General features: G+C 39.5%; 1 protein-coding gene and 1 long non-coding RNA gene across 6 annotated transcripts; both read right to left on the minus strand.

Annotated features, from left to right (window-relative positions):
- Nucleotides 1-5,537: 5,537 nt before the first annotated feature.
- LOC113094185 (SH2B adapter protein 1-like) lies at nucleotides 5,538-10,802 on the minus strand. The gene is made up of 5 exons (XM_026259887.1): nucleotides 9,290-10,802; nucleotides 8,846-8,947; nucleotides 6,239-6,329; nucleotides 6,038-6,113; nucleotides 5,538-5,776 (listed from the first exon to the last, which is right to left on the minus strand). Exons 1-3 carry the CDS (start codon nucleotides 10,640-10,642, stop codon nucleotides 6,240-6,242), a joined length of 1,545 nt encoding a protein of 514 aa, XP_026115672.1. The 5' UTR covers nucleotides 10,643-10,802; the 3' UTR covers nucleotides 5,538-5,776; nucleotides 6,038-6,113; nucleotide 6,239.
- Nucleotides 10,803-16,362: 5,560 nt separating this feature from the next.
- Nucleotides 16,363-21,262, minus strand: LOC113094183 (uncharacterized). Of its 5 annotated transcripts, XR_003288002.1 has the most exons (5): nucleotides 20,999-21,262; nucleotides 18,166-18,230; nucleotides 17,922-18,061; nucleotides 17,442-17,535; nucleotides 16,364-16,977 (listed from the first exon to the last, which is right to left on the minus strand). It is a non-coding gene; the product is annotated as an uncharacterized LOC113094183 (long non-coding RNA). The 5 variants fall into 5 exon arrangements; XR_003288003.1 differs by lacking the exon at nucleotides 18,166-18,230 and having other exon boundaries at nucleotides 16,363-16,977; nucleotides 20,524-21,262; XR_003288004.1 differs by lacking the exon at nucleotides 20,999-21,262 and having other exon boundaries at nucleotides 17,448-17,535; nucleotides 18,166-18,907.
- Nucleotides 21,263-23,116: the final 1,854 nt, after the last annotated feature.

A 23,116-nucleotide genomic window follows, 5' to 3' on the forward strand; every position in this document is an offset into this window, starting at 1 on the left:
CACCTTATACATTTTTAATATATATATTAAAATAAATTATAAATCAATTAGGTAAAAACAAGGTCCGTTAATCACTTCCAGGCACATTCCTGTGAATTTTTTTTTTCAGGTTCCCTTACGAAAATTAACCATGGTTTTAACAATAACACCCCAAATCATCCTTCTTGTTGAAAATTAACCATGGTTTTGTTACTTCAAATAATAATTTACAAAGAAGTATTAATATACTGTAATATTTTTTTTTTGATGTTGTTGTTGCTATAAAAACAGACCTAAGCCATCAATAGCCTTTAAAATGACTTAAAATGCATTACATAAAAAAACAATGAGGCAATAATTATTGGTTAATAATAACACTGTTAAAATACATAATATAGGCAAATACAAAATAAACAATTTATGTACATGTTATTACAAATGCTTGCAAAGGGAGCCAAATGCCATGTAATTGCTGCTGTTACACTTACAGGACAATCAAACCCTTGATTAGGCTACTGACCAAACATTTCATTCAAATATTCACTTCATCTTTCATTTTTGGCCACCTTGTTGCTATAGTTGACACAGCCTTTATAATTTCTTCAACAAAAAACGTGCATATCACAACCCTTACAAAAAGAAACCATGGTTTTATCATAGTAAAACTGCTTAATGTCCTTTTGCATGATTTCTTTATGCTTGAGACTATAAAATAAATTAGTCATAATAAAGTTGTAGCCATAGGTAAACATCAATAGCTACAATTGTAATTTGTAAATAATACAATTTATTCATTTAACATTCTTTTTTCACCCCTATAGTAGGTGTTTTTTTCCATCATCATATTTGAGGAATGGGGGCACAACAATACAGTCCAGTATAGGAAACCTGTTTGGCCAGCAGCGGCCCTGAAGGTGTTGTTATACAAGTCTCTGGGAATGTGTGCTCTAACACACACACACACACACACTGAAGCACGCATGGTGTTTTCAGCTCTTCTCTATATTGACGCATGATGTAGGCTACACATTTGCATGCAAGCGCGCTATGAGAGAATTTCACCATTTCATTTGATTATAAAACTATCACCATTCATTCGTATTGTATACAAAGACGGACAGAAAGGGCATGACAACCTGTCAAAATAAAATTTCGGTATAACTTGAAGAAATTCAAACAGAAATATATTACTATTGCACAGTAGAATATGCTATACGTCAAGTAGGCTGTAACAATAAAACCTTCCTGTTCATCGGGAAGAAGGAGGCGGGAACCGGCGCACAATCAAAATGAACTTTAATGACACAAAATAAACACAAAACACAAAATAAAAAGCAAACATAAAATAATGTCCCAGGCCTGGTCATCTCTCGTCCTTCACTATAGTCGCTCCAGTTTTATATCCTTCCATCTCCTACGTGGGACTCGATACCGACGGTGGGGCTCAGTTGCAGCTCATCTCCAATCACTACACCTGGCCTCACTCCTCGTTCCCACACCTCTCGGCCCCGCCCCACTCACCACATAGGCCTATAAGCTAATAATAATAGTTTATGACAAAAATCATTAGAATATTAAAAGATATAAGTAAAGATCATGTTCAATGAAGATATTTATTAAATGTCCTACTTGAAATATATTAAAACTTAATTTTTGATTAGTAATATGTAATGCTATTGCCTTTCGGGGGAGGCACAAATGGCTGCACAGCAGTTGCCTCCTGGTCTTCGATAATCTCCATCCTTCAGCATCCTCAACAGCAGCAGCACTTCAGATCGCTGGAGCTGGAGGAAAATGGCCGGCCCTTCGTGATGGCTCAGCAGCTCCGGGATGCGTGCCACAAATGGCTGTTGGCCGGGGAAGTGACGTGAACCAAATCATCGATCGTGTGGTGCTGGAAAAGTTCATCTCTCTGTTACCAACGACCCCCGCACCACTAGGGTGGAGGGGAAGTCGTGCTAGTCACTAAGAAATAGTAAGTAGTTAGTTACTTTATTAAAAAAGTAACTCAATTACTGGTTGATTACTTACACCAAAAAGTAATGCAAATTAGGTGGTCTCCCTTTCCTAGTGATCTGTTATTGTAATCTTGCTAGAATCCCTTCTTGCTAGAAAGTGTGTTTAGAAGAGATAATAAAGGCACAAACCGAGAACAGATTTTGGAGAACAAATATTATGTGTTCAAATAGTAAACAACAAAAAAAAGCTATTATTTGGACAATTATTATATTCTAATTATTAGGATCATAATTTTGTACTCAATAACAATTGATATTTTAAACCAAGGGACATTCTCTCTTTCTGGGCAACAGATTAGTACTCTGAGGTAATAATGAAGTATATGGAGATGTTTAATACGCTAGTTAACCTTAAGGAGTAATACTGGACTTCATAGGACTGGGCTTGCTTGTTTTTGGCAGAACTGGATGTTATCAAGCCCGAGGCAATGTCTGCTACTGAACTAGCAAAATACGTACCATTGAAATTAACAGGATAAAAAGTTGTTACAGATATATTATCATGGAACTGTTCAGTCTATTATTGCTTTTGATTTTCACTTCACTTTAATCCAACGAGACAGATGTGCGAATGAAATATTGAAGCCATAAACCTATTTATAAAAATGATTACATTACAATCAAGGCATACACGGACCAACTGTCTTGTCCATGTTCTCTCACTTGAATCCTGTTGAGTCTTGAGTCTCATGACCTTCTGCAAGCCCCGCCTTGTTCATGCAGTGATTGACGTGGCAGGAGAGGGCGGAAACGTGATCGGCTCAGAATTTTCAATGTGCATATTGAATTTTGCTACATTCATTGCGGGACACTGAATGAAAATGCCACCATAAGTGTATTTTCATTTCCATTTTGCACCAAATGTTGCACAAATGTATTGGAGAAATGCATTGCCATTTTACATATTGCATTGTCATTTTGCATATTACATTCCAAATTGAATATTGCTACCCATATGCTTCCATACAAAAGGGACATTAATGACATCACATTCTTAACACATAAACATTAATATGGAGCTGTTTCCCCCTTGATAGCTATAACAGCTTTTTGTCTATTTATCTCGTAGAGCATTTGTGAGGACAGTCACTGATGTTGGATCGGAAGGCCTGTGCTGTGCTGATATTAATGACAATGAAACTTTGGAACTCTTCAGCTATTGAATCAAGAGAGCATTGGCCATTGAGTATTTGTCTTTTACAAACCATGCGCCTCTGCACCTGATGATCCTGCTCTATGACTTCAAGCTGCTGTTCCAAAATGCTGCCACTTATATATAATAATTCAATAATTCAGCTGCCTGTGGACTATCTAGCAGCATAGAAAATTCACTGATATATTGAGAAGGTGGCTTCCCATCATAGTACCACACTTGAATTCACTAAGCTCTTAAGAATAATTTTTTTCCACAAATGTTTTTGTCTGATTAAAACACTTAAATTCAGTAATTAAAAGGTGTGTCCCAATGTTTTTGTCCATATAGTGTTTTGACCTCGAGTTTGTTAAAAAAACGCATTAAAAAAAACAGATGAACTGTGTTTCTGTGTTCTAATTTGCTCAGAGAAGACAAAGTGCGATCAATATCATTGCATAGCATATTTACTTCGCAATAACAAAACAAAAGTTGTGATCCAAGTAAAGCAGATCCAATTGAAAAGGTAAATCGAAAAACAAAGAAGCAGACAGCATACATTGCCAGAGAGAAGTCTTCTATTTCATCTGATGATCTATTTATTTTAATAAAGAATTACAAAATGTCAAAAAATATATGAAATGTATGCACAAATGAATAGCTTAAAAATGTGATCAAAAAGATTCAATTGGAAAATATTTTTTTTTATGAAATAGCAACAGTGGTTTTCGGAGTGGCTAAAATATTAATATCTTATTCGTAAGTAATTTTGGGACACATGGGATGGGAAATCTTATTTGCACTTGTTTTCTCAACATTCCTATTTTATACATAAATTAAATAAGCAACTTGGATTGAAACTTTGACTTCTGTGCCTTATTTAATCATAAAAGAGATCAGAGTTCAAATCTAAATTTTGTCATTAATAACTCACCCTCATGTCATTCCAAACCCGTGAGACCTCCGTTTATCTTTGAAACACAGTTTAAGATATTTTAGATTTAGTCCGAGAGCTCTCAGTCCCTCCATTGAAGCTGTGTGTACGGTATACTGTCCATGTCCAGAAAGGTAAGAAAAACATCAAAGTAGTCCATGTGACATCAGAGGGTCAGTTAGAATATTTTGTAGCATCGAAAATACATTTCGGTCTAAAAATAGCAAAAACTACGACTTTATTAGTATTTTACACGACTACTTAGATGATGTTTTTCTTACCTTTCTGGACATTAGTGATGTGTCATTCGTGAACAAATCGTTCTTTTTGAATGAATCTTTTAGGTGAACGAATCATTCTCGATCACGTAATCCACTGACTCATATTTCTCGTTCAGTGAAGTTCCTCCCTCCACAGCAGCGCGGCACTATAAGCAGCACATGCGCAGCTCATTGAACCGGTTAACAACCATTTCATCCTGTCAAAGAATTACTCAACCTTGAGCCAATAGCCTTCAAGTATTAGATGTGACAGAGCATGTGATTTGTTGAATGTAGTGAACGAATATGCCCTTCAATTAACTAGTTTCATATGAGTCTGAACGAGATCTAGAGATCTTATCGTTCGTGAATGAAATGACTGAACTGATACCCATGTCGTTCGTGAATGAGTTGAATGATTTAGTACATCTCGTTCCTGAATGAAATGACTGAACTGGCACACGCCGTTCGTGAATGAGTTGAATGAACGGATACGTCGTTCGTGAATGAAATAAATGAGAGTAAACCGGTTTAGTCTGCCATTTAGCATGTCAGTCTCGCAAAATGCAAAGCACAGCTACATGTACTGTGCACATAAGCTTGTTTTGATATTTAGCATACAGAATTCCACGTTTAATCCCGGATTTATGAATGTGAATATATGATATACAACCTATCTGACCAAACAATTAAAATGCTAATTAGGCAAGAAAACCTTGTGCTTTGTTCATCTGAACAAGTTAATTAGACTTTATATATTGAATGCGATTATGCACACATTTTAATAAAGCCAGATCAGTTTTTGTAACAAGTGAATACGTTCGTTGACTTAAGACATAACACATAATACACTCTTTTTGCCACCTGCTGGCTTATTTTGTGTAATATAAAGAAATGAAAACTGAACGAATCAATGAACGATTCTGAACAAATCATTTTTGGTGAATGAACTGAAAATGAACGAATCTCTTGAAAGAATCATAATTTCCACTACTACTGAACATGGACAGTAGACCGTACACACAGCTTCAATGGAGGGACTGAGAGCTCTCGGACTATATCTTAAAAAATATCTTAAACTGTGTTTCCGAAGATAAACGGAGGTCTCACGGGTTTGGAACGACATGAGGGTTATTAATGACATAATTTTTATTTTTCGGTGAACTATCCCTTTAAATGTTTTAAAAAATGCATTCAAATATAAACAGGATTAGGGTAAAATAGATGTCAACATGGTCACTATCAACGCGTTTGTGTGTGTGTGTGCGCGCATGTGTGTGTGTTTGGTGTAGCACATCACCTGTGGAATCAAGTGTTTCTACAAAAGGTGTGCTAAGACTGGCTCCGCCCCCACCAAGCAGTCGACTGTCTGATTAATCAAGAGGGGCGCGGGGTGGCAACTCGGGAGGTAAAGGGTCCAGCTGAGGAGAACCACTAACTCCACCATAACACACTACAGTGAAAACACATCAAATAACAAATACATCACCATCTGTAGTTACTGATACTTATTTGTATTTGTTTTTTCTGCTACATATAAATATTTCAGTTCAGGATCAGATGTTTTTAATGCTTGTTAATCACAAAATTGCTTCCCTTTATTTGGGGGCTGATTTTAGCACTGGCAAACATCACACAATCATAAGTCTCATTACACATACTGTCCTGAATGCAGCTGACCACTTTAATGCTGACATCACCTCCAAACTCTTACCTTGAGACAGGTGGTCGTTGAATTCTGGTGTACTGCTGAGGTTGGTGAGAACACTCCCTCAACATCCTCTTGCTCACTGATTAGAAGGTTCAATGAGTACATTTGAGATCTAAGTTTTGATTGCCATGCATGCAAACATGATCTCATTATAGCCTTTCAATATACATTGTGGTTTTAATGATTCAAAACACAAAGTCTTACCTTAAAAAACGGTACCTCTGATCTCACTAAGCCAAGCTCTAATCTGAACCGCATTTCTGGTCTCGATCACGTACAGCACCTGACCTTCCAACTGCGAAAAACACAAACAGATCAGATCTGCTTACAGTTTTTTATGGTTGTTTACACACTAAAATTAAAATTTCCACACAATTAGCAAAATTTTACTCCAATGAGCAAAACACCTCCACAGATTTGCACAACATTACACACAATGTCTGCTTCACCCTTTTTGCAAAACATTACACACAGTGATTTGTAAAACTCTACACACATTTTCACACCTTAGACACAGATAAGGATTGTGAGGTTACTTCCTTGTAATTACAAAGCACCGGACTGCCAATTACCACACTAATGAACGAACTGGATAAACACATCTACCAGGTGTGGAAGCACACATGTGCTAATTTGAAAACGTAGCACTCAGGTGTGCTATAAAAGGCAGCAGGTGAGCTCACCTGTCTTCAACAAAAATGGAAGGAGTTAGAATAAGAAGAAGAGTGAGAATGAGAGGGGGAGCTCAAAGAGGAGATGAAGGAGGTAGAGGAAGAGGCATAGGTAGAGGAGAAGGAGGTAGAGAAAGAGGCATAGGTAGAGGAGAAGGAGGTAGAGGAAGAGGAGAAGGAGGTAGAGGAAGACACCTAGGAAGAGGAAGAGGTAGAGAAGGGCTTGAAGAGGTGATAGAACCTGAACAAAGACGACGAGGACCAAATTTGACTCGAGAAATCCGTGCAACACTTATTGACCATGTTATCAACCATGGACTGACACTGATGGAAGCTGGACAAAGAGTTCAACCAAATCTCAGCAGAAATACTGTTGCGTCAGTAATTCGGACATTTCATCGAGAAAACCGGTAAGCTAACCACACAGTATACATTGAAAGAGAAGCTTGTATAATCAATGTTGTTTACTGTGACATTTGACAGTAGGCTGCACATCTATCTATCTATCTATCTATCCATAGGATTGAGGGTCGAGGACACCAAGGTGGAAGGGGCCCTATATCTATCTATCTATCTATCTATCTATCTATCTATAGGATTGAGGGTCGAAGACACCAAGGTGGAAGGGGCCCTATATTTATCTATCTATCTATCTATCCATAGGATTGAGGGTCGAAGACACCAAGGTGGAAGGGGCCCTATATTTATCTATCTATCTATCTATCCATAGGATTGAGGGTCGAAGACACCAAGGTGGAAGGGGCCCTATATCTATCTATCTATCTATCTATCTATCTATCTATCTATCCATAGAGAGTGAAACATCTGCACAATGAGTATGTGGAGGTATGCATTGTTCATCTGACTATGGTGTGGTATCATACACTGCTCATAATGTTCTGTCACAAAAATACTGTGCTATTGAATAGATATTGAATAGCATCCTATTTTCTTTAATGTGTTTCAGAGAGTCTTGCAAATGGATGCTGCTGAAATTCAACATGAATTTATATATGTGGATGAGGCTGGATTTAACCTTGCAAAAACAAGAAGAAGAGGGAGAAATGTAATTGGGCACAGGGCAATCACCAATGTGCCAGGGCAGCGAGGGGGTAACATCACCCTTTGCGCTGCTATCACACAAAATGGGGTCCTCCACCACCATGCAAATCTGGGACCCTATAATGCAAATCTGATACTTGCATTGCTTGACTGATTGCATGAGATTGTCACAGCATTACACCGAGTGGACCAGTTACAGTATTCTTGTTGCTTTTACAGTCATTTTCTTTCATTTCTGTTTACTTTTACTTTACTTTTCTTCAGAGTCAATGTGTATGTACTGTAATTCATGCAGTAATTTTTATTTGTCTATAGATTTTATTTGTTTACAGTAATTGATATCATTGTTGGTTGATCACTGTAACTGATTATGGTAAGAAATACTGTAAGTATTGAAATAAATACTTGAAATATTCAGTCTGCAGCATCAAGTGTTGTGGAGTGCTTGGTAAGGTTATAGTAGGCCTACAGTATTTGTCTACATTCTCCTTATATCTCAAAACAAATCATGAATGTTGTGAGTTTCTCACTATTTTTTTTGTCACCTAAATTATCTCTTACATACAGTAAGAATGTCTGGCCAAAAATCTATTTTTATTTTTTTTACAAATGTGTTTTTTATTTATCACAGCAGTGTGAAACTGGCTGCAATAGTGTATGATCATTGACGACTGTGTTGGTTAAATGAAAACAAGTAGCATTTTCACAAATATGTGTGTATGTTTTGACTGAAGTGTGTCATTTTGCAAACAATCTAGGAATTTTGCTAATTGATTGTGGTGTTTGGATAATTGTGATTATATTTTGACAAAAAGAACTGTTTTCAAAATTGCGTGTAAACAATTGAAAAAAACTGTAAACAGAGCAGTTTTTAAACAATATGGATCTTTGAGAAGGGTCTTACAGCACAGGATGCAAAAGTGAATAAAATGTATAACATTTCTATTAAATTTGTATACAAATATACTTGAAGGTGGTGAACATGTTGCTTTTTAACCACCAAAAGTGTTTCCTTTTCGCCTCATTATTGCAGATTTGACTCACTACTACATGCAAAAATAGAGGTGTGCTGACATACCTGCAGAAGAAAGGTGTTCTCTTTGTCTGGCATCTCTGTCGCTGTAGTGCTCCTCACATCAACAATAGAGCAACATGGGACAGTCATTCTGGGATTGGATGTCTAGAAGTATTCAAAAACATCAAAATATATAAAGGATTTATAAGTTAAGCTAAATTAATATACAAGACTAATGTTCAATAGTTGAACTGTTTTCAACATTGATAATATGAAGAAATGTTTCTTTAGCACTAAATCGCATATGCTGAATATTAGAGTGATTTCTGAAGCATCACGTAACACTGAAGTCTGCTATAAATTCAAGTCTTCAATTGGAGGAATATATTACATTTTAAAACATATTCAAAGACAAAACAGTCCCTATAAAGTAAAATAATATCTCCCAATATTAGCGTTTTATTGTATTTTTAATCAATACATAAGAGCAGAAATCATCTCACTCACCGTAGGTGGGATGTAAAACTCCAGGAAATATTCCAATCCTCCATCCCCATGTTGTTCTTTCAGGACTAGATGGCACTCATGCCAATGCATCCCCTTTCCGCCTGCAGCTCCTCCCATGGCAGTGGGATGTCCCGATGCTGTGCTGTCCATGCCGTGGCGCAGCAGTCCAAAAGAAATTCCTGGGAATCCATGATTGCTGGCAAACTCTTCCGAAGATGAGCACACAGTCACACCTCCCTCCCTTACCAGCCTGCCCTTCTTGCTGGAGGCACCAAAGCTGCTTGGTGGTAGTGCTGAAGAATTAGCCGAGCTGCAGTTCTGAGGGGCGTCACTGGAAGACCTGCTCCAGTGCAAGATGCCATGCACTCTCCCTCGGACGCTGTGGGCCACGGTGTGTAAAGAGAACCACTTTTTTAGTTTATTCTTCAATTGACCCCCAATGGATCTCCCATTGCCTTTTGACCCAGAGTTTGCTGGTGTGCCAGAGGGATTGGGGCATGTCGAAATCTGGCTGAGATCAGCTCTTTCTGAGGTCATATCATCCTCACCCTCATTGTCCCTTGCTACTACATCTGCTTCTACCTCCTCTTCCGTGACAGGCCCCACCCAGCTGTCTTCCTCTTCTTCCAGGTCTTTGTATCCAGGTTGGTTATATTTTACCGCTATTCCCCTGTCCTCCCTCCGCCCGTTATTCCCGCCCATAGAGGAAGAGCATGAAGAAGAGGAGGATGGTGGGAGGATTGGAGTATGAGCATACAACTCCTGAAATGTTCCGGCACTCTGGAACTGCTTCGATCCACAGCCTTCTTGGGTCATGGCCGGTGTGGGTGCAGCCTGTGTGTGAGTAGGCATGCATGGTGTGGAGGCTTCTGACGGCAGCAGGGACAGCGATGCTGTTTCCTCCTCCAGTGATGTAACGTTAGATTGGGTGACCCAGCACACCGTTCCATCTTTACTGACGGTCCCCTCGTGCTCACTCTCAAAATGTCGAATGGATCTGTCTGTGAAGCAGTGGCAAAAAGCAGTGGCCGAATCAGGGGAGTTATGAGGGTTCTCCTGCAAAAGGGCCTGGAAATGCTGGGCAAAGACACCAGCGGCTACTCGGGCATAAAGCTCCCAGAACTCGGTCCAGCAAAGGCAGGGAGACGGAGATGGTAGGGGTGTCTCGGATAACGATGACAAGGGCTGACTAGCAGGAGTTGGAGGAGGCAAGGGTCTTGTGGAGAGTGGCAACAGTGATGGAGAAAGAGGAGAAGGAGATGGAGTTGGGGAGGGTGGAAGGTGAGACGAACTTTGTTGCATTGCGAACAACATGCACATGAGGGGGCACTCAGGGGTACTTGAACTGCTCATCAGGCTACACTTTTACAAAAGACATGAATTTGGAAAACCTGACCGAAAAATGTGGCCTGAAAATGACTGACAATCATTTCCCAAAAATGTAAAGAAAATGAATTGAATCTGAAATAGTTCACAATCTGCACAAAATTTGTAAACACGTATGAGGAGTAACACTGAATTATGTAGTGAGCAGCAGGATGAGGCGATGGTAGTTCTCAGGTGATCTCCAGTTTTAGGGCTCTGTGAGAATCCTGCGGTAGGGATTTTTGACCTTTATGTCAAATTAAGAGAGAAATAGATAAATTAATATTGTTTTTAAACAATTTAACAATGTGGTCTTAAATTTTTTTTTTAAATAGAAATAATAACAATATTACAGTTAAAAGGATTGTTCAGCTACAAATGAAAAGTCATCATAATGGTGTTACAACCCTGAATGAGAATATATATATATATATATATATATATATATATATATATATATATATATATATATATATATATAACTTTAGAGACCCCCTCCCTGGACCCCTTCCAGTTTGCATATCGGTCAAACCGGTCGACCGATGATGCCATCGCCACTACCCTCCACTCAGCACTCACACATCTAGAGAAAAGGACTCATATGTCAGAATGCTGTTCATAGACTTCAGTTCAGCATTCAACACAATCATCCCTCAACAGCTCATTTACAAACTGATTCAGCTGGGGCTCAACACTTCGCTGTGCAACTGGCTGTTGGACTTTCTGACTGGAAGACCTCAGGCAGTACAGGTCGGCAGCAACACATCCAGCACCATCACACTGAACACTGGGGCCCCACAAGGATGTGTGCTGAGCCCTCTCCTCTTCACTCTGCTGACCCATGACTGCACACCGTCACACAACTCCAACCTCTTTATTAAGTTTGCAGATGACACGACTATGGTGGGTCTCATTAGCAACAAAGATGAGACAAACTACAGGAGTGAGGTGAGCCGCCTGGCCAAGTGGTGCAGTGACAACAATCTCTCTCTGAACGTGGAGAAGACAAAGGAGATTGTTGTAGACTTCAGGAGAGCACACACTCAGCACGTTCCTCTGACCATCAGCGGTGTGACTGTGGAGAGAGTGAGCAGCACCAAGTTCCTGGGTGTGCACATCACAGAGGACCTCTCCTGGACTGAAAACACTTCAGCACTGGCCAATAAATCACAACAGCGTCTCTACTTCCTCCGCAAACTGAGGAGAGCCAGTGCCCCGGCCCTCATCATGTACATCTTCTACAGAGGCACCATCGAGAGCATCCTGACAAGCTGCATCACTGTGTGGTATGGCGCCTGCAACGCGTCCTGCCGAAAGACTCTGCAATGCATAGTGAGAGCAGCTGAGAAGATCATTGGTGTCTCTCTCCCCTCCCTCCAGAACATTTATGGAACACGTCTCACCCGCAAAGCCCTCTGCATCACACAGGTTCTTCAGCCTGCTACCATCAGGGAGGAGACTGCGGAGTCTCCAGGCCAGGACCAGCAGACTGAAGGACAGCTTCATCCACCAGGCTGTCAGAAAGCTGAACTCCCTCCCGAACTTGCCTCCCTCTCCTCTTCTGCCCCAGGCACCACTGAACATGCTCTTGTCACTTTGTGCAGCATTGGTCTGCTCACTACCTCATTCAGCATGGAACTGACGTCATTCCACTACCTCATCAGTCAGTTAAATAAAATAACTGCTCTTGAGCCCTTTGTCACTTGTCACTTTAATCAGACTTAATAAGATACTTTTTAATAAAGGGTTTTTTTGCACTAAAAATATTTTATCTGCACTGTTGTTCACTTCATTGATTTGCACTCTATCTGTCAATTGCCTTGCGCTGCTTTATTTAACTTTATTTTTAATTTTATTATATGCCTTTTTTTTTTTTTTACATTCCCTTATTGTATAGTTGTAACTACATTTTATATTTGATCTAGATTTTTTAGGCTTTAATTTTAATGTTATCTGTATGCACCGGGGTCTGAGAGTAACGCAAACTCGATTGTCTGTAAGTATGTACTGTACATATGGAAATTGACAATAAAGCAGACTTGAACTTGGAACTTTTCTCAGATAGAAAAATAATCTAATGAAAGTGAACGGAGACTGAGGCTATCTTTCTGCTTTGCTTTTTTGAATTCCACAGAAAGTCATACAGATTTGGAATCTATATTTCTATCTATCTGTAAAAATAAATTATATGTAATAAATAATAACTTGAACTTAACGTTACCTCTCTCTTGAACCAATCCGAGAAATGGAGTCCGTTTAGGACCCTGAGTGATTCCATTGGCTCAACGAGCATTTAATGGGTATCATTTTTTAGCGCCTGATTACAATTCCTGCAAAATCGCGTTTTTATTTTTGTTGTTTGAACTTTACTGTAATGATCATTAATGTCTTTTAAATTACATGTTTCATAGGCTAGTATAAAGCCCCGTCACTGCGTTGCGATTCTATGCTCCGGCCTTTGATCCGAGCGCTTTCCAACAAACACACGCACAGACACACACACACAAACACAGCACCTCAACTGATCTTACCAGTCACACACACCTGGGCGACACAGACCTACGTTGTATACCACTGGATTAAAATACAATGATAAATCATTCACATTACAGTTTTTTTCAACTGCTTACACATATTTTCCAAAGTTTTCCTCTTTTTTTCAAAACTTAACACACAAATTCAAGAAATGCCTCACATCTCTTTCAAAATTAAACACCACAGTCAAAATATCACAAACAAATTTCAAAAGCAAACATTTGTCTTACGTTGTAAACACCTTTACCATAATGTTATATTTTTGATTATGTCATATGCACACTGTTATTCAAAACCTAAAGCTCTTCTTTTAAAAGCTCACATGTACATTATTGAATGTAATTGGGAGAGAGCTGTTGAATATATAAAGTAAAAACAAAAAAAAAATTGAAACCAAACTTTGGGGTTGTAAATGTAGTATTAGTGTACACAGTTTGAAAAGAAAAAAAAAAACACATCAAAAATATGTAGTGTTGTAGCATGTAGTGTAAAACCAAACATAATGTGTGTGCTTGCATGTGGAGATGGTTGGGTGTATCTAGGCTCCATCTCTCCTCCGGGCTGGGTCTGGCCACAATACTTCATCCACCTCACATGCTATATTCTCTCTTGATACCTTACCAAACTGTGACCAATGCAATGCACTGTAGTAAATGAATGCAAGGGTACTACAGTAAAATATATTTATTATAGTATAGGCCTATTGTTTGTTATGATAAAAAAAAAGCTATTATGTGTACATTAGAACATGTGTACATTACATTAGATTGTTACATACCGGTTCTCATTTCTAAAGGTTCGAATTATACCCGTCACAGTAAATTTACTCTCAGTCCAGCCTCTCTCATTGTTAAACCATGGTTTATCACATGATCTACTACTGTAACCCTAATCTCATTCGAGACCACTCTTCTTGTTCCTTGTCCTCCTCAATTTCTGACTCGTCCTCTTCCTCCCCTTGCTCCCCTTCCAACTCCTCTTAGTCGAACTCGTCCTCTGGCTCTCCCTCCAACTCCTTTTACTCTGTCTGCATTGTTGCATCCATTGTCCAAAAGCTATATATGAGTGAATCATCGGTACAACCCTCCCTTCTATTCAAGAACTGTACTTATCCAGAGTGAGAAAAAGGGCTGTCAAAATCACTCTGGACCCCTCACATCCAGCACACTCCCTCTTTGAACTGTTGCCATCTGGTCGACGCTACAGAGCACTGAGCACCAGAACGACCAGACACAGGAACAGTTTCTTCCCTCAGGCAATCCATCTTATGAACAGCTGACATTAACTGTGGAACACACTACACTTTATATTTATATACACACACACTTTATTTATCTAACACACATACTTAGTATACACTTAAATTTTGCACATAATATACATGTACATACATAACTTCATTTTGTAATATACCTGCCTACAATTGTCAATTTGTATATTGTCATTCCTTATCTACTTAATTGTATTTTTTATTCTTTTATTATGTGTTTTATGTTCTGTCGCTGTTATTCTGTTGTACTGCAGAGCTTCTGTCACGAAAACAAATTCCTTGTATGTGTAAACATACCTGGCAATCAAGCTCAATCTGATTCTGATTCCTATTACTTGACCTTTGGCCTATTTATAGGCCACTACTAAAGTTATGATTGGTTGTTGTTAAGTAAAGCAACAAGTGTTTGCACATGTGAGGAGTTAGTGTGAGGCACTGATGAATTAGTGTGGCATTTTGATTGGTTGTGTTTATAAAAGGAAATAAAAAAACTTCCTGTCAGATTTTTGTGTGTTGCATAGAAAATCGTGTGTTGTGTTTTGCAAAAAGTGTTTAACGACATTGAAAACTGAGTAAAAGGCCAAAAATTTGTGTGTGGTTTTGCAGATTTAGTGTGTGGTTCTGGTGTTTGAGTGTCAGGTTTTAGAAATTGTGTGACAAGTAATAATTGTGTGTGTAAGCAGTTGAAAAAAACAGTAAAATCTGCATCGTCAAATTTACATAAATACTGCACACAGAGACATACATACATTTAGCAGACGCTTTTATCCAAAGCGACTTACAGTGCTTTTTTTTTTTTTTATTACCAGTATGGGGAATTGAACCCACAAACTTTTGTGCTGCTAATGCAATGCTCTACCACTGAGCTGCAGGAAGACATGCATGTGTGTTGCACACAATCACCTAGGCCGCACTGACGAATAATAAAAAAAAAAACACATACTCCTGGATAAAAATACAACGATACATATATTTTAATAAGAAATAATTATTCTCATTCTGACCCTAAACCAGCCAAAACAGCCCTTTGGCCTAAAACCCTGCTGCTATAAACCCCACTGAAATAACATACACATTATAATATTTTACACATAATCACTTTACAAATAAATACATATTATATGAAATTATATATACTAACATTTGTAGTTTCATCATCTGATCAGTTCTACAGTCTATGTAAGACAGCTTGACCTGTTTTTTTGCAGGTCATTTTAAACTTTGGGCTTTAGCAAATGAAAATGTTACAATAAATGTTGCATCTAACTTTCTCACTTACACACACACACACACACACAAACTCAAACACTCACTCTCAATAAATGTTGCATCTAACTTTCTCACTTACACACACACACACACACTCACTCACACACACACTCACAGACACACTCTCACACACACGCTCTCACACACAGAGTAACACACTCTCGCACACACACTCTCGCACATACACTCTCACACACAGACAGAGTAACTCACACTCTCACACACACACACACACACACACACACACACACACACACACACACACACACTCTCACTCACGCACTCACACACACACTCACACACTCTCACTCACATTCAGAGAGACAGACAGACACATACTCAGACAGACAGAGATGAGAAGGGTCTGGCTGCAGACACGATGCACTCTCAGCCGAGCATGCGCACTGTTTTACAGTTTTTTTTTTACGATTGCTAAACGACAGTGAGCACATCTGGAGCTACATGTGCAAAACTCTAACTACAGTCTGCACTACCAACAGTCACCTGAGCTAAACGGTTCAAATCACCTGAAAAACTCATTCAAAGCAACAAACTCTTACAGTTTTTTACAATCACTTTGTTACTATTTTCAGAACCTTGATGTCATTTTTCACAACTCTAGACACAAAACTCACAACCAATGATCAAAATGCACATTTTTCAAAACTCTAACCCTTTTCTCAATTGCTTGGATACAATACACATAAAACTTAGATCATTTGTTCATTCAACAAAAATCACCTGTTCAATATGACACAACTTAACATCAAAGTGCTACTATTTCAAAAGGCAATTCACACATTACATTTCAAATGAGTGTCTATTCATTACCTTACAATGATCTAACTATCAGTTGATACAACTGCTCAAAATGCTAAGTAACTTGCATTACTCTTAATGCATAGTTGTGCTCCCCTGGTGATGCCGCTTTCCCTTATTAGTCTTCAGATAAGTCTTAAAGATAAAATTGTTATAATTTTCAACAAAATACAAAATGAGAACGATGTCCTAAAGGTTTTTTTTATTTCTTTATTTAACAGATATATGGTACACATGCACATGAATCTGTATAGGCACTTATCTCAGGCCTGATTGTTGAGAAATACAGCTCCAAGTACTATGAAAAAAGACCAAAGAGTTATTAAATGTAAATCAATGTTAGTTGGCAGTCATCAGTTTGTATATCCCTTTGTACGCCGGCCACTGCTCTGTCACCCACTCTGTCACTGGTGCTCAGCCACTCTGCATCCTGGAAAATATTGAAAATATGTTATTTACTAAGGCATACGTGTGCAAATATTAATGCATATCACAAGTGTAAACTAAAATAGATGAACGTACCGTCAAACCTAAATACATTTTGGAAACGCTTTATTTAACAGTCCCTTTGTTACAAATGCTACATGTACTTAGAACCTAGTAATGACAGTAAATAAAGCAAAATCAAATGTAAATAAACCTCAACAAAATCCTACCCTTGTAACCTATTTATTTCTCTTAAAAATGTACTTATTTGTTTTTCTCTCTGTGTGTGTATTTTAAACTTACAGCAGGATTAGCAGGGCCCAACTCATTAGCATTTCAATGGATTCTCTCTGTGTGTGTCTGTGTGTGAGTGTTTGAAAGAGAGAGAGAGAGAGAGAGAGAGAGAGAGAGAGAGAGAGAGAGAGATGTATGCGTATCCCTTAGAAAATGCTGGGCAGAAATACATACTGAAACCTTTAAGAGGTCTGACCTGTGACCCCAGCATACAGGCCTGAAGAGATCTCACGCCTTCCTGCAGTGAGGCCAGAGGGTGTACTTCCTGCTGTTAAAGATTATAAATGACAAATATATAAAAACATGGTTAATGTACATACTTTGCAAAAAAAAAAAAAAAAAACAATCACAAACATAGTTTACAAACTATTAGCTCCAGTCCAGTATGAAATTTTACTTAATGGTGCAGACAGGATGGATACACACACACACACACACACACACACACACACACTAACTATAACTATTAAAATAAAGAGCTTATTTTGAGCTAAATGGCAATGACGTCAGCACAAATAATAAATAATGCATGTCTGTTTGTGTGTGTTAGAGATATTTAAGGTATATTTTTTTTCTTGTCTAAAAATCAAGTCCAATCTCTGCATATGCTTTCTGTGAAGAGAGATGTGACACTTTATTTCTAATAAGACTCACCAGACCACTTTCCAGATGCAGGCTCCGTTTCTGGCTCAAAATGTGACTTGCTGTCAGCATCTCGAGGAGCTCTGAGGAACAGACTTCAGGAAGAAATGGAGGTAGGTTCCTCACAACCAAGCCCATCCTAATCATTTCCACTAACAACATAAGAAAAGAAGAGAGAATAACAACCACATTTGATGGAATTTTGAGTATTGTACTGCAACAGGAAATGACAAAGCAGTGAGGCACATGCACACACGTTCTCAGATGCCCAGGAAGAGATCTCACGCCTTTCTGCAGTTAGGCCAGAGGGTGTACTTCCTGCTGTTAAAGATTATAAATGACAAATATACAAAAAAAGGTTAATGTACATACTTTGCAAAAAAAACAATCACAAACATGTTTTACAAACTATTAGCCCCAGTATAAAATTTAACTATGCCTGGGCAGGGCGAAGCCAGGGGAAACCCTGGTGGAGGCCCGCAGCGGTCCTGACGTGCAAATCGGTCGTCCGACCTGGGTATAGGGGCGAAAGACTAATCGAACCATCTAGTAGCTGGTTCCCTCCGAAGTTTCCCTCAGGATAGCTGGCGCTCGCTCGAACAAGCAGTTTTATCCGGTAAAGTGAATGACTAGAGGCCTTGGGGCCGAAACGATCTCAACCTATTCTCAAACTTTAAATGGGTAAGAAGCCCGGCTCGCTGGCTTGGAGCCTGGGCGTGGAATGCGAGACGCCTAGTGGGCCACTTTTGGTAAGCAGAACTGGCGCTGCGGGATGAACCGAACGCTGGGTTAAAGCGCCCGATGCCGACGCTCATCAGACCCCAGAAAAGGTGTTGGTTGATATAGACAGCAGCACGGTGGCCATGGAAGTCGGAATCCGCTAAGGAGTGTGTAACAACTCACCTGCCGAATCAACTAGCCCTGAAAATGGATGGCGCTGGAGCGTCGGGCCCATACCCGGCCGTCGACGGCAAGCAAATGTATCAAGGGATACGCCTCGACGAGTAGGAGGGCCGCCGCGGTGGCGCGGAAGCCCAGGGCGTGGGCCCGGGTGGAGCCGTTGCGGGTGCAGATCTTGGTGGTAGTAGCAAATATTCAAACGAGAGCTTTGAAGGCCGAAGTGGAGAAGGGTTCCATGTCAACAGCAGTTGAACATGGGTCAGTCGTTCCTAAGGGATGGGCGAACGCCGTTCGGAAGGGCCGGCCGATCGAAAGGGAGTCTGGTTCAGATCCCAGAGCCCGGAGTGGTGGAGACGGGCGCCGCGAGGCGCCCAGTGCGGTAATGCCATAGACAGTAAAAGAAATGGACACAGCGACCCCATTGGAACTCAATTGAGACAAATGAAGCCCAGTTTTAGCGTTTTTTAGCACTTCCGTTTCTGACGCGCAGACTCAAACGAAGCTTGACGACGTCAGCAACCTGTCTGACAGATGTAAATCTTCTAGTAGCTGTGTGTGCAAACTGCCATCGTTAATCTTGCAGAGACGGCGAGCTTGAGCGGGGAGTTCTTTGTCGTGAGTGAGCAGGAGTAAGTATTCTGATTAATTATTTTGTATAGTATTTTAAAATGTAACGCCAGTACGCCATATTAAGTTAATTGCCTGCGAGCTTCTCCACCTGTCTGTACGGTAATGCGACAGAGAGCCGAGTGGTTATGACGCAATCGTTAGCCTATTTTTTACAAAAACTGTTTATACGGGGCCATAATGTAACATAGAAGGTAATGGAGCCCTTTATACATTGTCGTGTATCTTTAGAAATAAATAATGGACAAACAGAGTCTTTAAACACCTCAGATGTAAAGTTATTCGCTGTCAAAGTGACGCCAAAATGAATGGGAGTCAATGGGAATGCTAACGCAAGTGAAGTTCTGCTAAAAGATGGCAGCCCCCACCAGACTTCAACTTCCGGTCGAGTTCCTTGCCCCTTGGGTAATGCAAACGAACCCGGAGAAGCTGGCGGGGGCCCCGGGAAGAGTTCTCTTTTCTTTGTGAAGGGCCGGGCACCCTGGAATGGGTTCGTCCCGAGAGAGGGGCCCACGCCCTGGAAAGCGCCGCTGTTCCGGTGGCGTCCGGTGAGCTCTCGTCAGGCCTTGAAAATCCGGGGAAGAAGGTGCAAGTCTCGCGCCGGGCCGTAACCATATCCCCAGCAGGTCTCCAAGGTGAACAGCCTCTGGCGTGTTAGAACAAGGCTGCGTAAGGAAAGTCGGCAAGTCAGATCCGTAACTTCGGGATAAGGATTGGCTCTAAGGGCTGGGTCGGTCGGGCTGAGTGTACACACACACTCTAAAACTATTAAATTAAAGTGCTTATTTTGAGCTAAATGGCAATGACATCAGCACAAATAATAAATATTGCACGTCTATATATGTCTCTCTATATATGCATATCTCATCAGGCTGATTCTCTTTGGCTACCTGTCATCATCATGTTTGGTGTAGGGCCATAGAATATACAGTTTGTACAGTATAAAACCCATTACGCCTATGGGATGAACCCACTTTTCACAAAAACAAATGTGTGTGTTTGTGTGTGTTAAAGACATTTAAGGTATATTTTTTTCTTGTCTAAAAATCAAGTCCAATCTCTGCATATGCTTTCTGTTTTCTTTCACGTTCTCAGATGCCCAGGAAGAGATCTCACGCCTTTCTGCAGTGAGGCCAGAGGGTGTACTTCCTGCTGTTAAAGATTATAAATGAAAAATATACAAAAACATGGTTAATGTACATACTTTGCAACAAAAAAAAATAAACAATCACAAACATAGTTTACAAACTATTAGCTCCAGTCCAGTATGAAATTTTACTTAATGGTGCAGACAGGATGGATACACACACACACACACACACACACACACACACACACACACACACTAACTATAACTATTAAAATAAAGAGCTTATTTTGAGCTAAATGGCAATGACGTCAGCACAAATAATAAATATTGCATGTCTATATATGTCTCTCTATATATATGCATATCTCATCAGGCCGGTTCTCTTTGGCTACCTGTCATGATCATCATCTGTATCACCTAGATGTTTTCAGTTATTCATGTTAATAATAAAAATGAAAACAAAGGAACTCACCTTCTCCCTAAACAAACAATCCTTTGTGTTAGGCGTTGAAAGCAGGCCTCTGGCTCGGCCTGGACGCGACGATAACCCGCGGCGAAATCCGTCGTATCCGTTGTTTGTTTAGCTCTTTGTAAACGAATAATCTAGCTGAAAAGAACGCTACATTGTTTATGTGTTTAGGTGCTGTTTTCACGGAGATATTAGCCGAAAACTAGCGGGCCAGATTAAAAATGGCGGCCGCGATTCAGAACGCGAGAGTGCTGCCTCTCTATGTAATATTTCTAATTCAACAGAAATAGTACATAGAACGCCGCATGCCTGAACTCGAGATTCCCAGCATGCCTTGCATATGAAAAGCTGCATTAGCGCCACCACTGGTATGGAGTGTGCATCTGAATTGACTACATGATTTAGAATATTTGAGTCTTAATAGGTTTAGTTTTATTTGGTTTGTAATAAAATAAGTAGTTAATTATTCTAAGATAATGAAAAACGACAATTTATATAACTTTGCATACTCAATGGTATGTACATCAGTGTGTAGTATTGTGTGTGTGGTTTGTGTTTGTGTGTGTGGTTCAATAAAATTTTGGAGCAAACATAATAATTAATTTGGGTTTGCCTAAAAATCCTATAAAACTATATGATTTATTTCTGTATTTCAAGTAAATCCTGCAGTGCACATACTGAAACCTTTAAGAGGTCTGACCTCTGACCCCAGCATACAGGCCTGCCAAACAGATACACTGTGATTTGTTTATTTAGAGCTAAGCTTAAATGTGTGTATCATTAATCATATATTTGAAAATGCCGGGTGGAAATACATACCAAAAAGTTAGATCTGACCTCTGACACCAGGTGATGCTGATCAAAAGCTGATAGTGTGCAGTAACATATAGCCCAGATTCAGGCATTTCACTGGTGTTTTGTATTGCAATAAAGTCAAAAAACATATTAAAGGTGAGTATGAATTTTTTATTTATATATTAAAAGAAATGTAAACAAAAAAACAATCAGTCATCCTCCTCTTCATCGTCTGCAAAGTACTGGAGATAAAAAAAAAACCCAAACAAAATAATTAACACCAGAATTGCAACTAGACAGTTTGACAGACTACACTGAATATATCCAATTACCTCCATAGCATCATCATCTGACCCTTGGAGGGGGAAATTGGGGATGTCCGGTGGAGGTAGTGGAGGACGAGGAAGAGGAAGAGGAGGAGGCGGAAGAGGAGGAAAAATATCACCTCCTAATATTTCCATAGACGATGTTGTATGTTCACTATCCTGCAAAATAACACAATACAACATCTGTCCAACTGCACATCATACGATAACCTCGGTCATATACACATGCACTGATTACAGTTTTTTTCAATCGCTAACAAGCGCTTAACCATACTTCAGATACTTTTTCTAAACTCTTAACACAGACTCACACCTACAAAACACAATTGGCCAAATTGATAATTTTCTTCTCAAAAACACATTTTGTTAAATATATACTAAATCTTCATTTCAAAATAGAACACATCTTTATCTGCACACACCAACTTTACCAAAACACTGGAAATCTGACTCAAAATTAAATTATTCTGTCAAAGAATAACACTTGTTTTCACCTCACAAGGTACATACAGTCAATCAAAGTACACCAGGTTTCAAAATACTGGCTATTGTTGACATTACTAAAACTGCATAGACTTTTATGTTTCAGTTTTACAGGTATTTGCATGCAAAACATGCAATTCACTGTTTTACACTAAATTTCTTGGTTTGGAACTGTATGTCCAAATGTACAGTAATGTTCACATTCAAAAGCATTCCAGTAAAAAGCTATTTTTCCCTTTACTGTTTACTGCAGGAGGCAGTACAGTAGAAACACGGTATGATAGAACAGAACAGGTTCTACAGTATTGCCTACAGTGAACAAAATATCCATGAAACACATAAGAGCATTCAGAACAAAAAAACAACAACAGCAAAAAGCCCAGATAAAGGGGGGGGGGGGGTTAAAATAAAAACAATCTCTCACTGCTCCTGCTCCTCTCACTGCTCCTGCTCCCCCTCACTGCATCTCTCACTGCTCCTGCTCCTCTCACTGCTCCTCTCACTGCTCCTGCTCCTC

The sequence above is a fragment of the Carassius auratus genome, unplaced genomic scaffold, assembly GCF_003368295.1.
Source record: "Carassius auratus strain Wakin unplaced genomic scaffold, ASM336829v1 scaf_tig00215270, whole genome shotgun sequence".
In the NCBI taxonomy this organism is placed as follows: Eukaryota; Metazoa; Chordata; class Actinopteri; order Cypriniformes; family Cyprinidae; genus Carassius; species Carassius auratus.